Here is a 14651-nt window from a genome sequence, read left to right as displayed (position 1 = left end):
TAAAATTAGAAGTGTTCGGGTTGTTGGGAGAAAGTGAAGTAGTATTTTGTATTTCTTAGGTTTGCATTTTTTAAAGTTCTTCCTGGAGATTACGAAATCCTTGCAACTCATCCAACCTGGCCATTGAAAGAGGTGAGCATTTATTTCAGTTATGTTGATGGCCGTGCCAACAGTGTGCTGGATTGGGGACAAATGTAGAGGTTTTCAATTCCAGATATGAAATGATTTTATGGTCTTTCTAGAAGTCGATGGAGAAAAACAGTGGTGCTGCTGATTAGTTTGGTGGTACTTATACAGGAGAACTCCCTCCGTGTAGCAGATGTTGCTTATATTGGTTTCAGTTTTAGGTAACAACATTGTCATCCTGCTGTGAAATTGGTCTGTTATTAACAGTAGCTATTTTAAGCTAAATCAACACCAGAAGGACCTGATGAGATTATTTTATTGTTCTTTTTTTAGTCTGTAACAACAATCTATAAATATACTTAACAATTTAGAAACTCTTGTACATGTGCCCAAGGAGAATGTATAAGAATGTTTATTGCAGCTTTGTTTGTAGTAGCAGAATACTGTAAACAACCTAAATGTTCATTAAGAGGAGAATGGATTGTGGTTTCATCACACAATAGAATTCTGTATGTCAGCTATAATGAATGAACCAGAGCTACGCATATCAATATGACTTGCTTAAAAGCATAAAGTTGAAGGGAAAAGGCAAATTGCTGAAGGATAAGGAAATATGATACCGTTTATATAGTCATTAAAAACACTTATGATAATACCACTTATGGATACATTCACATGTAGAAAATTATAAAGACGTGAATGGGAATGGCAAACAGTATATTCATTATGGTACTGATGTTTGTAGAGGGAGGGAGGAAGGGGACGTGGGCATCTGCAAGGGTCTAGAATTGTATTTCTTCTCTTTTATTCTTTAGCTGGTTGGAACTTATATAGGTGTTCTTTGGTATAGATCCCTATATCTATTTTTTGTTTGACTGAAATAGTTTATAATAAAAGATCAAAAAAGGAAGAAAAATACTAAGCGAGGTTCTGTAATAACTGTGAAGAAACAAATTGAAGTTAAGACTTAAAGAGCATTTTGACAGGTTAGTTTTTATATTAGTTTTGAGGCTGCGTCTCATTTTTTTGCTAAAGAAGCATCAGTATTTCAGTTTTTACCTTGTAAGTTTTACGCATTTATAATTGATGATATAGTTTCACACCTAGATATGTCTGTATTCTGTTTATGACTTTGTTTTCAGGATTTTTCTCTTCTGGGCAACATTGAAAAAGATTTCATTTAAAATTCCATAGCTTACACATTATAAATAGAATACATTTTAAGGTTTGCATTGTTTGTTAATTGTATACATAAAGGAATATGAGTTTATTCATGTAAAATTGTGTTTTAAAGTAAAGCAGGCTGTTAAAAGTCAGGATAATGGTTGCCCTTTGGGGGAGTAGTGACTGGAAACGAGCACGAGGGGGGCTTCTAGGGTGCCGGTTCTGTTCTGTTTCTGGGGTGCCGGTTCTGTTCTGTGTCTGGATGTTGGATGCATGGTGAGTTTGGGAAAGTCACTGTGCTGGACGCTGAGACTGTGTGCAGTGTTCCCCATGTGAATTATACTTTGACAAAGAGTTTAAAAATACACACATACATACTGTTAAACATGGAAGAAAATAAAGCATGTTCATTAAAAAAAATTGGAACATACAGAAGAGCATAAACGAGTGGAAGTGGAAAATCTGGAAGGTGGAAAACTGTAAAAGAGGTACATTGTTACCATCTAGACGAAATCACCATCATCTCCATTTTGCCACAGTTCCCTTCACTTCATTTTGCGAATTAAAGAACAGTTGTTATGGTACTACACATGCAGTTTTGTATGTTGCTTCCCCCCAGTTAATATTTTAGTGTCAGCATGTCCTCGTGTTGTTAAACGCTGTGTGAGTGTTTATTCTTTTGGAAGTTGACGTCTTCTCTTGTAGGCGAGCACCACTGTACGAGTAACGACCTCCAACGCCAATGCCGCGGGCCCCCTCATAGTGGCTGGCTACAACGTGTCTGGCTCTGTCCGCAGTGATGGGGAACCCATGAAAGGGGTGAAGTTTCTTCTCTTCTCTTCTTTAGTAACCAAAGAGGTACGCAAAGAAGAGTGAAGAACGAGAGAGGTTGTGGGCAGGGCTGGGGACACGGGGGATCACAGACTAAGAATACACGGTTTAAAATGCAGGTCACTCACAGACTAGAAGACAAACATATGGTTACCAGAGGGGAAAGCGGGAGGTGGGGAGGGATAAATTAGGAGCTTGGGATTAACAGATACACACACCACTACATATAAAATAGATAAACAGCAAGGTCCTACTGTGTAGCACAGGGCACTGTATTCAATATCTCGTAATAAGCTATAATGGTAAAAGAATCTGAAAAAGAATATATATATGTGTAACTGAATCACTTTGCTGTATACCAGAAACTAACTCAACCTTGTAAACCAACTATACTTCAATTAAAAAAAAATTAAATAAAAAATAAAATGCAGATCAAGGTTGATTTATAGTTTCAGCATTTAAGAACCTTGTGTTTCTCTGTTGACTCACAAGAAATTGAATGTCTGCACTGGGAGGCAGTGGAATTCAGTGGAAAGTGCACTGGCTTTGAAATCAAACAGACCCAAGTTCAGACAAATCCCAGCTCTGCCTCTGAGCAGCTGTGTGAACTTGGACCACTCCGGTTTCTTACCTGGAGGATGGTGACCATTTTTAACTTTTCAAACTTGAATGTAAAGATTTTACATTCTGTTATGTCCTCTGCTATGTCCTAGGTTTCAGAAATATATATTTTGTGAAATAAAACTTATACAAGTATTTTTAAAGCGTGGCTATTTGATAATAATCAGAACTTGTAAGTGGAAAAGGAAGTCATTTTGGCTTTTTTCTCCTGGCATAGGATGTCCTGGGCTGCAACATCTCCCCAGTGCCTGGGTTCCAACCCCAAGATGAGAGTCTGGTGTATTTGTGCCACGCGGTCTCCAAAGAAGATGGCTCCTTCTCCTTCTATTCGTTGCCGAGTGGGGGCTATACTGTGGTGAGTGAAGCCGACTTCCGTTCTGTTTATGTTTGGGACACTTATATCACAGGAAGAGTCAGTGCCATTTGGATATCAAAGGACTGAATGGTTGGCCTGCAGTTCAACGAACATTTTATTTAGCAGTTACTGAAGATGTAACTCTGTCCCCTCAGTAACAGCTGGGAATAGTGCAAGTCTTTCTCTTTTAAATCCGAAACAGTTATGATTAATAGTGTCTCTTTGCCTGCTTTGAACCCCTGGTTATTTGTGGGCTGCTGGATTGAGTATTAATATTGATGGTTGAATCATGTTATTGGCTCTTGGTAATTAACCGACTTTTCCTTCCAGATTCCATTCTATAGAGGGGAGAGGATTACCTTTGACGTTGCTCCTTCCAGACTTGACTTTACAGTGGAACATGACAGCCTGAAAATTGAGGTAAGCCCTCTCTGTTGGAGTTCCCATCCCTGGGCACAGGTGTTGCAAACGTGTTAAAAAAAAAAAAAAATCAGTTTATCTAGAAGTACTGTTGGAAAAAACTGAATGTTGTACTCTCTTCCACTTCGTTCTGGGATCCACTAGATCCTTCACCTCTCTTACATAATGTCTTTATCTTAGAGAATCAGAGCCCTATTTACATCTACTTCATTCAATGAAATATATTTACCGAGTGTCAGTGACATATATTTTAGGTACTATTCTAGTGATGGGCATATAGCAGTGACCCAAAGAGGCAAAAGTTCCTGTTTTTGTGGAATTCATGTTCTAATGGCAGAAAGAGACAATATACTTACAAATAAGTAAATAAGAAAGTATATGAGAAAGTCTTTGTTCTTTAGAAACATAAAGCAAGAAAGGAGATTATATAGTTTCAAGGTTAAGATAGGGTTGAGGTCTCATAGGTTGTTCTTGGGAGGGCCTTAGGGTGAAGGTGACTTCTGAGTAACAACCTGAAGGGGAAGAGGCAACGAAGTGTACTTACATTTGTGGGAAGAGTGTTTAAGACAGGGAATGGCAGGTGCAAAAGTCCTGAGGCAGGAGTGTGGCCAGAAGGTTTAGGGAACCCCAGAAAGGCCAGGGTGGCTGGAATGGAGTGAGTGAAGAAGGGAGGAAGAGGAGAGAGTGTCAGAGAGATGGTGGGGTAGGTTGTGCAGGTCCTGGTGGGCCATTCTGGTGGGACAGTTGGCACCACTGAAAGGTTCTAAGCGGAAGAAGAGGTGTGTCCCCTCCAGCTGCCATGTTGAGAAGAGTCTGCAGGGGGCAAGGTGGAAGTGAGGGACCGGTTGAGTGAGAGCTGACAGAGCTTGGACCGCAGTGGAATGACAGGTGGGGTGATGGATGGGGTGATACAGGCCCTAAAATAGACGGTAAGTGTGTTTTTCATCACAGTTCTATCTTTAATTACAGACGTAGAAAATGTTTACTGTAGAAAATTTTCTAGATAGAGCAAATCCCCAAAGAAAACAGCAGTCTTTCATAAGTGGACCACCCAGTGTTACAGTTATTGAAAAAATTAAATTTAATCGTTTTCTTTTAATGTTACATTAGAAAGTACTGCGTTAAAGTAGCTTAAACTGGTGGGAGCTAGCTTTTAGGTCACATTCTCAGTGGGGTTCTGACTCTGCCTTTTAAGATTCAGTAAAGCATTTGACTGTAGCACTGTGCCCTGGAGTGGGGATGGAAGGGTGAAGGTCAAGTCCTTAGTGCTTCAAGGGACTTGCACAGAAGGATGGGGGCAGGCGAGTGGGGAAAGACATTTCCCAGATCACAACCAATGCAAGGTTTTAAACAGACATGAATGGAATTTCAGGGACTGGCTTGTAAGCTGTATGAGGTCGGGACCATTGAGTCTTATACTTTTTTTTCTTTTTTTTTTTAATTTATTTATCCTTGGCTGTGTTGGGTCTTCGTTTCTGTGCGAGGGCTTTCTCCAGTTGTGGCGAGCGGGGGCCACTCTTCATCGCGGTGCGCGGGCCTTTCACTGTCTTGGCCTCTCCCGTTGCGGAGCACAGGCTCCAGACGCGCAGGCTCAGTAGTTGTGGCTCACGGGCCCAGCTGCTCCGCGGCATGTGGGATCTTCCCAGACCAGGGCGCAAACCCGTGTCCCCTGCATTGGCAGGCGGATTCTCAACTACTGCGCCACCAGGGGAGCCCGAGTCTTATTCTTTACTGTATTCCTAACACGTGATTTAGTGCCAGGTACGTGGTAGGTGCCTAATAAAAGTGATTGTTGAGTGAATATATAATTTAATAAGTGGGTTAACCATGTCTTTTTAGAAGGATCAAGAAGAGCTACCTGACTAAAGAGGAAGCCATTTTATTTTTTTAGAGCTCAAAATGCTGTTGCATATATGCATGCATGCATGCATCCGTCCATTCATTCAGGAGTCATTTATTGAGTGCCTACTGTGTACCAGGTGACTAAGACAGAAAAGGTCCCTATCTTCACGAAGCTCACATTCTAGTGGGAGGTAGACAAACTAGAAGAAGTCAAACAAGGACATACCAGATACTGGGGAGGTTTTTGCTGAAGCCTAGAGAGTAGGTTAGTGTGATGGACAGCAACTGGCTGGGGCGTGAGGCAGGGGCTCCCGAGAGAGGGTAGTGAGAGCATCTCAGAGGTGGTGACAGTTTGAGCTAAACCTGAAGGACGAGAAGGGGCGGCCTCTCCCCCATCCTCTGCAGGTGTGGGAGGAGATCCAGGCTGAGGGAACAGCTGGTGTGAAAGCCCCTCGGGAAAGCATGCAGGAACCCAAGATCAGGGTGGCTGGAGCCCAGCTGAGTGCAGAGAGCCAAGCCCTGGCCCTCACAAGTGAGGAGGGCCCAGACACATAAACCAAGCGGAAGACAAGACGTGGGAAAGGGCTGCGGGTGGGTGAGCTGGGAGGGAGCTGGCTGGCACGGGGCACCAGGAGAAGCCAGCGTAGGCAGGGGTGCTGAGCGACGGCGTGAGGGGCATGAGGGGGGCTTCTGCGGCTCAAGCACATGACAGCCTCCTCCCTGTTCTTGATCTTCTAGCCGGTGTTCCACGTCATGGGATTCTCTGTCACTGGGAGGGTCTTGAACGGACCTGAAGGAGAGGGTGTCCCGGACGCGGTGGTCACCCTGAACAACCAGATCAAAGGTGGGCAGACATGTTGGGCCCTGGCCTGTTTGCCTGGGCTGGGTTTTGCTCACAGAGAGGAATGGAAAGGAAAGAAAATCTTAACGACTCTATGAAAACATGCCAGCTTTTGGTCTCGAGTATCCCTGTGTAGATGAGGGCTACACAGTTGTTTTTGTCCCATCCTTTGTCGGCCTGTTTTTGTTTTACAGTCAGAACAAAAGCCGATGGCTCGTTCCGTCTGGAGAACATAACAACCGGGACGTACACCATCCACGCCCAGAAGGAGCACCTCTACTTTGAAACCGTCTCAATCAAAATCGCACCCAACACGCCTCAGCTGGCTGACATCATCGCCACAGGGTAAGGCGGACGTGCGGGGCCTGGAAGGGCCGGTGCTTACGTTGGTGGCCAGCGGAGAACAAGACCACCTTCGATCTGACCATGCATTTCTGCCAAGGGTCCACATCCAGTCTCAGACAGCTATGGAGAAGCTCAGGCTGGCTTCTTTAGAAAGATCAGAGCTAAGTGTTATAAACTGAAGGTGCTTAACTGTTAGCTGCTTCAAGAAAATCGTCTTGCTTCAAAGTTAAAACGGGTTCAAGTTAGAAGAAGATCTGTTGTGCCTGACTTCACATCTGTGAGGCCTGCCTTGGCTTCACTAGAAGATAATGTAGTCGGTTGAGAACGTTTGCTGTAAGATGCTTTGGGTCGTTGTCACAGTTCTTCCCACTTTGTTGTACTTATTGTGAGTTGTGAGGGGATAGCCCGTGGTTGAATTCCTATAGTTTCATCAAGTAGTGACACCGTCTAGTGCAGAGAACCCTGGCCTTGGAGTCAGATTTTGGGTCTTTCTCTTATCCGTGTGTCACCTATAGAATGGGGAGAGGCTGCCATCCCTCCTTGGCAATAGGTGCTCACTAAACAGTAACTTAACGGGGTGGCGGGTGGTGAGCAGGGTCTGCGTGGAAAGAGGCCTCTCAGAGCAGCGCGGTGCGGATGGGGGCATAGCACTTGGTGTTGCTGGAGTGTAAAGTGCTGGGTGGATGAAGGGAGCAGATGTCAGAGGGCCTCCTCACTCCCCATTGGAAGGCGAGGATTTTCTCCACCAGGGAGAAAAGTCAAGGGGCCGGTGAACGGTGTGAGCACGGAGGTAACGTGGTTAGATTTTTGTCTTCAGTGAGACACTGTGGTGCCATGGCTGGGGGGAGGCCTCGAAGGGGACAGAAGAGAGGGTGCGGGAGGCCTGAAAGCAGAGTTAACGAGGGCCTGTCTTATGGGGAAGTCAGGGACAGATCGGGAAGATGTCTTGGGCTTCCCAGCCTGAGAGGCAGGATGGCCGTGGACGGGGAGAGGAGCCGGTTGGGGATGAGGCGTCAGTTTTGGCCGCGGCGGTCCATAGGCCCACTAGGTGGCGCCCTCCACCAGGTGCTTGGACAGATCGTAAATCGGGAAGACTCGGTGGCAGGTGGCAGCCAGAACCTCGAATGTGTAAGAGCAGGTAGAAGTGGATCAGTGGACCGGAAATGGAACGTTGGCCTTCGAGGGGCGGCCTCAGGAGAACCTGGGGCGGGGGTTTAGGTGTGACCTCCCGATGGTCCCAGAGGTCCAGGAGCTGAGCCCTGAAGACACGCTTTATTGGCTTGGTCGTTGAGGAGGTGACCGTTGTCTGTAGGCAGGTGGGGGGTCCGGGTCCGGGGTTCAGTGTTGAAAGGCAGGTGAGGAAGCAGAGCACCCGTGGAGCCTGCTGCCGTGTGTGTCGTGGTGGAGCCTCAGGAAGTGACTGCTGGGCTGCAGTTCTCCCTGCTTCCCTCATAAACAGTTCTGAGCAGCGACTCCAGGTGAGTCACCGTGATAAGTGCTGGGTGTGTACAGGGAACCAGGCTAACGTCACAAAGGCAGGGGTCCAGGAGACAGACTGACGACGAGGAGTCAGTGATGGTAAGTTGGGGTGGGTGTGCAGGAAGAGCTCGGGGACCCTGAGGGGACTTCGTTTAGGTGGGGCGCTGTGGAAGCCGAGACCTTCAGGAGGACTGAAAGGTAGCTGAGTGGAGGGCTTGGCAGGCAGAGGGGAGAGCCTGTGCCGGGGCCTGGAGGGGACAGGGGAGCTCTGGGGTCGGGCTGGGGACAGCCAGCGTGGCTGGGGACGGTGGTGAGGCTGGAGGGCCATGTGGCCTTGTAGCCATCTTGTGGGGATGGGCTTCTCCCCAAGTGCAGCGGGAAACCATTGACGAGTTTTCATCAAGGGAGCCGTGTGGATCAGGGCATTTGGGAAAGTTTTTTTTTTTTTTTTGTCTTTTTTTTCTCCTGACTGCTATGTGGAGAGTGGATTGGAGGAAAGCCAGAGTATAAGTGGAGGGCGTAGATGGGAGGTGTGACAGTTGTCTGGAGGAGATGGTGACCGGTGGGACCTGGGATCCTGCTGGCGGGGGAGGGAGGAGGCGTAGGTGGATTTGATGAGTGATATGGAGGCTTTGTGCATCAGAGCCCAGGTTTCCTATTTGAGCATCTGGGTAGATGGAGGAGGTGCCATTCATGGAGATGAGGAAACGTAATTTAATTTTACATTTATTTTCTTCTTTAAAGTGGAATATTCGGGTCAAAGAAAGTGAAACAACATCTGTTGAGCATCATTGGAAAAATTCATCATTTTCCTTTTGGCCCGTTTGCCTTTTAATTCATTGATATTTCTTACTCTTTCTGTTTCTCCCTTTTAAAAAAATTATTTGCTAATTTATTTGAAAATCAAACTCTGACTTCTGTCTAAATGGCAATGAGAATATAGTTGTCTCACGATGCACCAAAATTACTGGTTTCTCTTCATTAATGTATTAAATCCTGATGAAATAATTTATTGACACATCAATTTTTAAGAGCTTCAGTATAACAAAACACTGTCTTACTGGCTTTTTAGTTCTTTTTCTAAACTAAACCAGTATATATTTGAGGTTTAGGGTAATTGGACACTTGTCTTTAATTGAGAATATGAGCTAAAACTGATTGTATGGTTAAAATATTTAAAACTTAGGCAAAGAGGTTCAACTTGGAATGAATAAGGGGACTTCCCCCCTCCCCAACATGGACACAAATGAAGGGAATATGGAAGGTCCTTGAGAATAATTCCATCAGTAGTCCCTTCCTATCCATTTTCTCTGATAGTACACAGTTGGGAACCAAAAGGCAAACCTTTGAATCTAGATCAGGGGCTGGCATATTTTGTCTGTCAAGGACCAGAGAATAAATCTTTCAGACTTCACGGGCTGATAAGGTCTCTGTGACGAAACCCGCTACAGACAGTTCATAAATGAACGGGCTTGGCTGTGTTCCAGGAAAACTTTATGTGTGGACACTGATATCGTAGTAGCATGTCGTTTATTATGTCATGAAATAATCTTTTGATTTTTTTTTCCCCCTTTAAAAGTGTGAAAACCATCTGAGCTCATGGTCCCTCCTGAAACAGGTGGCTGGTGTGACTTGGCCCGTGGGCTGTGGCGCCTTGCCCCTCACTGTCCAGCCTGAGCCCCCGTGGCCGGGCTGGTCACATCCCTTTAGGGAGACGGCTGTGCTTTCCTTCGCTCCCGGACTTCACACACACAGCGTTCCGCCGCCTTCTTGTTCCTTCTGCTGTTTTTTCTTTGCAGCAGAGTGGGTGTGCCAGCATTTAGTGCACCCCATAATTATCCAACACTGAATCCGGCATTTTTTGTTCTCCTGTCAAAAGGCGCAACTGATTTTTTATCTAAAGTGATTCTCTTTAAGATTAGAAAATATAACCTTTAGGCAGTTGAAGAAGGGATTGTGGCCTCCAGCTGTGGGACATTATTACACTTAAACACACCAACTGACTAAAAATGAAGACGGTCACTCCACGGACGCCGGGCTTCATTGGTGTTTATTAGCGAGCGGATGTGCCTTTCGTGTGCTTCTGGAGGGGCGCCTTGTAGCACTTTACACACTGCTCATTGCAGTCTCCAGTCTGAGCCATTACCTTAATAGGGCTTTTCACTTATAAGTTGCTTCTGTGGCTCCTAGCTCCTAAGGAGTTCAGTTTTAGCTCTGCATTTTTGTTTAACTTAATTACCTTTCCTATTCAGATCTCTCAGATTGCTTTTATCTGTGCATCATATATAATCACAGGCGAGGAAGGCGTCTTTGATAACCCTGCCTTGTTTTATCCCCTGGGTAATAACACACTTTCATAGGCAGCTTACAGCTCTTGCTCTTAAGGACTAGTGCACATTCTCAGTTCGAGGCAGCTCCACCGTCAACGACCCAATTATCTGAAGCATTTTTATCATCCACAGATTGTTTGAAAATTGCTTCTGCAGTGGGGGATGGCCAGATGTCACCCAGAACATACAAACAGCCCCACCCCGGGCCCTCACTCTGCCTTTTCCTTATGCAGAAAGAGGTCCAATCTTCTTTCTAAAGGTTGCTTTTAAAACTGGAGTCATTTGGGCTGCATTCCTGTCTCTTCATTAAGATGATACTAGTCTTAGGGACGAGGGCTGTAAGAGGGATGCATAGTTTGGGTTGCTAAGCACCTTTCCTGTGATAATTGAGTTCTCATGCTGGAATGAATGGCCCCCTTGTTGCAGGTTCAGTGTCTGTGGCCAGATATCAATCATTCGCTTCCCCGACACTGTCAAGCAGATGAGTAAATACAAAGTTGTCTTGTCCTCTCAAGACAAGGACAAGTCTTTGGTCACCGTGGAGATGGATGCTCAGGGATCATTCTGTTTTAAAGCAAAACCAGGGACCTACAAAGTCCAGGTATGATGAGTTTTGTTCTATTTAAGATATTTGAAAAAACACCAATGATTTAAAAAGGGTTATCTTAAAATGGGGTTAGAGAAGGAGCATTTCCATTCCCAACTTCTTATTTTGAAATTTTTACATTCCTGCATGTCACAGTTAGTAGAGCAGACAGGCAACTGGTTTGAAGGTGATGCAACAGGCCTTTCTCTTTTCCAGTCCTGATGTTTATTAGGGGTTAGTATCAGGCTGCCAGTCACGCCTCCACCTTCTCAGGCTTCTGGCTGCTGTTGAATATCCATGGGTCCCCAAAGGAGATCACAGTGAACTCTTTATTAATGGCAGCTCAGTAACATCCACAGAGCATGGCTTCTGGACCGTGAGGCCAAGCAGAGCTTCCCTTTTCCTGCCTTGCTGTAAATTGAAGACGCTGGGCAGGCACCACCTGATTTCTCCATCCAGGCAGGTGGAGAAGCAGGGGAGACCCTGGCTTGTAGTCTCACCGCCAGGGTGAAGGCCTGAGCACTGGTGGGGGCAGTGGGCAAGAGATGAGACAGAAGTGGAGGTCAGGCCACCGGCCCCGTGGGGTCTCAGGCTCTCACCCATCAAGTCAGGTGCTCCCTGGGGAAGAGCAGGGGAGGGGACTGGGAAGGGTCCTTCTAAGACTTTGCTCTCCTGTAGGGCCAGTGGGATCCGCCCCCCCCCCCCCCCCCCCGCTAAGGAGATGGGGTGGGGGCACAGCTTTGCCCCTGCTTCCACGAACAGCATACTGTGTGGGTTGGCAGCTCCTTTACCAGCCAGCCAGCGTCTTGTGACGTTGGACACAGGGACAAGCCTTTAGAGGCCCTTTCAGAGGCATGATCAGGCACTTTTCCAGGGAAGAGCAATTCCAGAATGTGATCTCTACCAGGGATGAAGAAGGCGAGCACCGCCTCCTCTCCCAGTCCCTCTGTGAGCTTGAGAAAGGCACACAGAAGTGAGGGAAGAAGAAATGGCCCACTTCCACTGTTGGTCATCCACGTGGCATCCACAAGTTCACAGCTCATGTCACGAGTGACCTCAAGCCAGGATCAGGTTCTGGGATTTAGTATGGTTTCCAGCTGGGTGCACACGATCAATGACAGCTTTGCGTGCCCTGATACGCTTTTGTGTACACCCTGGCACTGCTGAAGGCTAGTGTTTTATGTTTGCTTAGAAATATGTTTTCTTCACACCGGCTGTATGCAGATTTGTTGTGATTATAAAACTAGGCCTAGGAATGAACCTTCGTCCTACAGAATCCGTTTAGCCTTGGGCCCAGGTGGATGTTCTGGTGCCATGTCGGCCAGGGAGTAGCGGCCCTGATGCAGCTGCTGACCTTGTTCTGTGTGTCCTACAGGTAATGGTTCCTGAGGCGGAGACCAGAGCGGGGCTGATGTTGAAGCCTCAGACGCTGCTTCTGGCTGTGACTGACAGGCCCGTGATGGACGTGGCCTTCGTGCAGTTTTTGGCATCGGTTTCGGGGAAAGTCTCTTGTTTGGGTAAGATGTCAATTGAAAGCAAGAACAGATAGATTAAAAGAAGTAGGTGGGGAGAGGTGGGATTTTGGTGAGCTTTTCCTCATTGGGCGGCATTGAAGGTAAAAGCAGAAGCTGCTCCAGGGGAGTGGTGTCTGAGAGTCTGTGTCGTGTGCAGTTCTTTCTGAATAATTGCCACAATCACCATAACATTTCTCTTTGAGTAATGCTGCTTTGGCTTCCAAAAGAACATGTGGGTTTCTTTTTATTCCCCTCTGACTCTGAAAGGAAGATGGTAGTTGGGCCCAGGTTTCCATCCCAGCTCTGTCACTTACCAGTATGAGACTGTAAGCATGTACTTGCCCAGCCTCAGTTTTTCTTCTGTAAAATGGGAATACTACTGCTCTCAGGGGGTTTTAATGAGGCTTAAATGCGGTCATGTCAAGAGGCAGTGTAGCACAGTGGTTAAGATCATAGACTGTGGAACCAGACCACATGGGCTTGAACCTTCGCTGTGTGACCTGGGGTAAGTTACTTAACCTCTCTGTGCTTTGAGTCCCTCATCTGTAATGTGGAGATGTTAATAGTACCTACCTCACAGGGTAGTTGTGAGGATCAAATGAGTTACTGTATGTATAGTCGTTGGAAATACCTGGAACACAGCGAGAGCCATATAAATCTTTGCCATTATTAGTAATATTATTATGATGATGGTAAAGGGCCCAGTTCTATACCTGGTATGAAGTGGATTTTCAATAAAGTTTCATCACCTTTGTCTATTTTTCTCTGGCTCCTGTTGATGCTCCATAGATATTACTTCCCCTGATGCAATAATTGCTGGGTGGCTTCATTGTTTGGTACCAATGACAAGCATAGGGGGAGACTTCCTAGAATCAAGTAGATGCATGTTAGCTTTGAAGGAACCTCCTGGCACTGTCCTTCAGGAGCTAAGGGGTGGGAAGCAGCACACAGAGATTGAGGGTTCGAACGGGTGCTATGGTTCACAAGGCAGTCGAGTGAGACCCCCGCATCTTTTCTCTGCAGACACCTGCGGTGACCTGCTGGTGACCCTGCAGTCCCTGAGCCGCCAGGGCGAGAAGCGGAGCCTCCAGCTCTCCGGCAAGGTCAACTCGATGACTTTCACGTTTGACAACGTGCTGCCCGGAAAATACAAAAGTAAGAACCGAAGGCAGCACTTCCTGTCTTTCTACACTTTCTAGAAACCTGCTCTCAAGTTGCTTCCCAGCTGTACAGTTGTACTCGTTTAACTCTTCTTTGCCCCTTGACCTTGAATGTGCATTATTTAGCCTTGGGCAGTAATGCAGGAGTTGAGGCTTTATGAACTAACGGCCACCTCATCAGGATGACCCACACACTTCTTCTCGTGCCATTTTATTTCTAAATGCCGGAAAAGAGTGTGAAATAATTAAACTGACGTGTTCTACCACTTAGCACCTGTGTGAGCGAGACAGCTTACTTGATCTCCCTGAGACTCAGTTTCCCCTTCTGAAATAGGCGTCATAGAACCTTTCTGCAGAATGTAGGACTCATGAAATCCAGTATGTGAAGCCCCTTGCACAGGGCCTGGGAAGCAGAAGGTGCTGGCGAATGTTGTTTCTCTTTTCTCCGCCTTTCTTGAGAAGCTCCCATTGCTTGTATTTTTGCTCTGTCAGAGTTTAGCTGGGAGCTGCTGGCAGTGAATGGCTTATAAAGTAGGCTGATTTTTCTGGGGAATTATATTTTCTATTATGTCAGGTGTTGGCAAACTGAGCTGAGGGTGACTGCCTGTTTTTATGAATAAAGTTTTATTGGAACACAGCCACGCCCACTTGTTTGTTTATCATCTGTGGCTGCTTGTGTGCTGCAGAGGCAGAGTTGAATAGTTGAGACCATGTGGCCCGCAAAGGTGAAAATATTTTCTCTCTGGCGCCTTACAGGAAAAAGTTTGCCAATCCCTGAATGTCTTACTCGTAGCCTGCTCTTAGGCCCAGTTGAATTTCTTTCTTGGTGATTTTAGTGGCCATTGGTTTCAGTTTTTCTTTAGCAGTTACTTATTCCCAGTGTGACCAGCTCTATGTGTATACTGACACACACACACACATATTTGTTGGTATGTATGTGTATAGAGGCTCACACATAGAATTCATTAGCACTGTTTTTCTGGGGGCATTCAGGGAGGCGGTGTGCTCTGTTCCCACGTGGGTGTGTGTTGTGTCCT

At 46.2% G+C, this 14651-nt stretch overlaps 1 protein-coding gene across 1 annotated transcript in view; it reads left to right on the top strand.

Annotated features, from left to right (window-relative positions):
- Positions 1-14651, top strand: part of LOC103016371 (BOS complex subunit NOMO1) — a 51837-nt gene that overhangs the window by 10705 nt on the left and 26481 nt on the right. Inside the window, exons 6-14 of the mRNA XM_007188436.3 lie at positions 60-132; positions 1996-2148; positions 2960-3097; positions 3428-3517; positions 6098-6203; positions 6395-6545; positions 10781-10955; positions 12316-12457; positions 13478-13609. Coding sequence (XP_007188498.3) covers positions 60-132; positions 1996-2148; positions 2960-3097; positions 3428-3517; positions 6098-6203; positions 6395-6545; positions 10781-10955; positions 12316-12457; positions 13478-13609 — 1160 coding nt within the window. The remainder of the gene's footprint in view (positions 1-59; positions 133-1995; positions 2149-2959; positions 3098-3427; positions 3518-6097; positions 6204-6394; positions 6546-10780; positions 10956-12315; positions 12458-13477; positions 13610-14651) is intronic.

The sequence above is a fragment of the Balaenoptera acutorostrata genome, chromosome 15 (genome assembly GCF_949987535.1).
Source record: "Balaenoptera acutorostrata chromosome 15, mBalAcu1.1, whole genome shotgun sequence".
NCBI classification, from domain to species: domain Eukaryota; kingdom Metazoa; phylum Chordata; class Mammalia; order Artiodactyla; family Balaenopteridae; genus Balaenoptera; species Balaenoptera acutorostrata.
The sequence above is the reverse complement of the archived record's forward strand: the minus strand, read 5'-3'. Positions and strand labels throughout refer to the sequence as shown.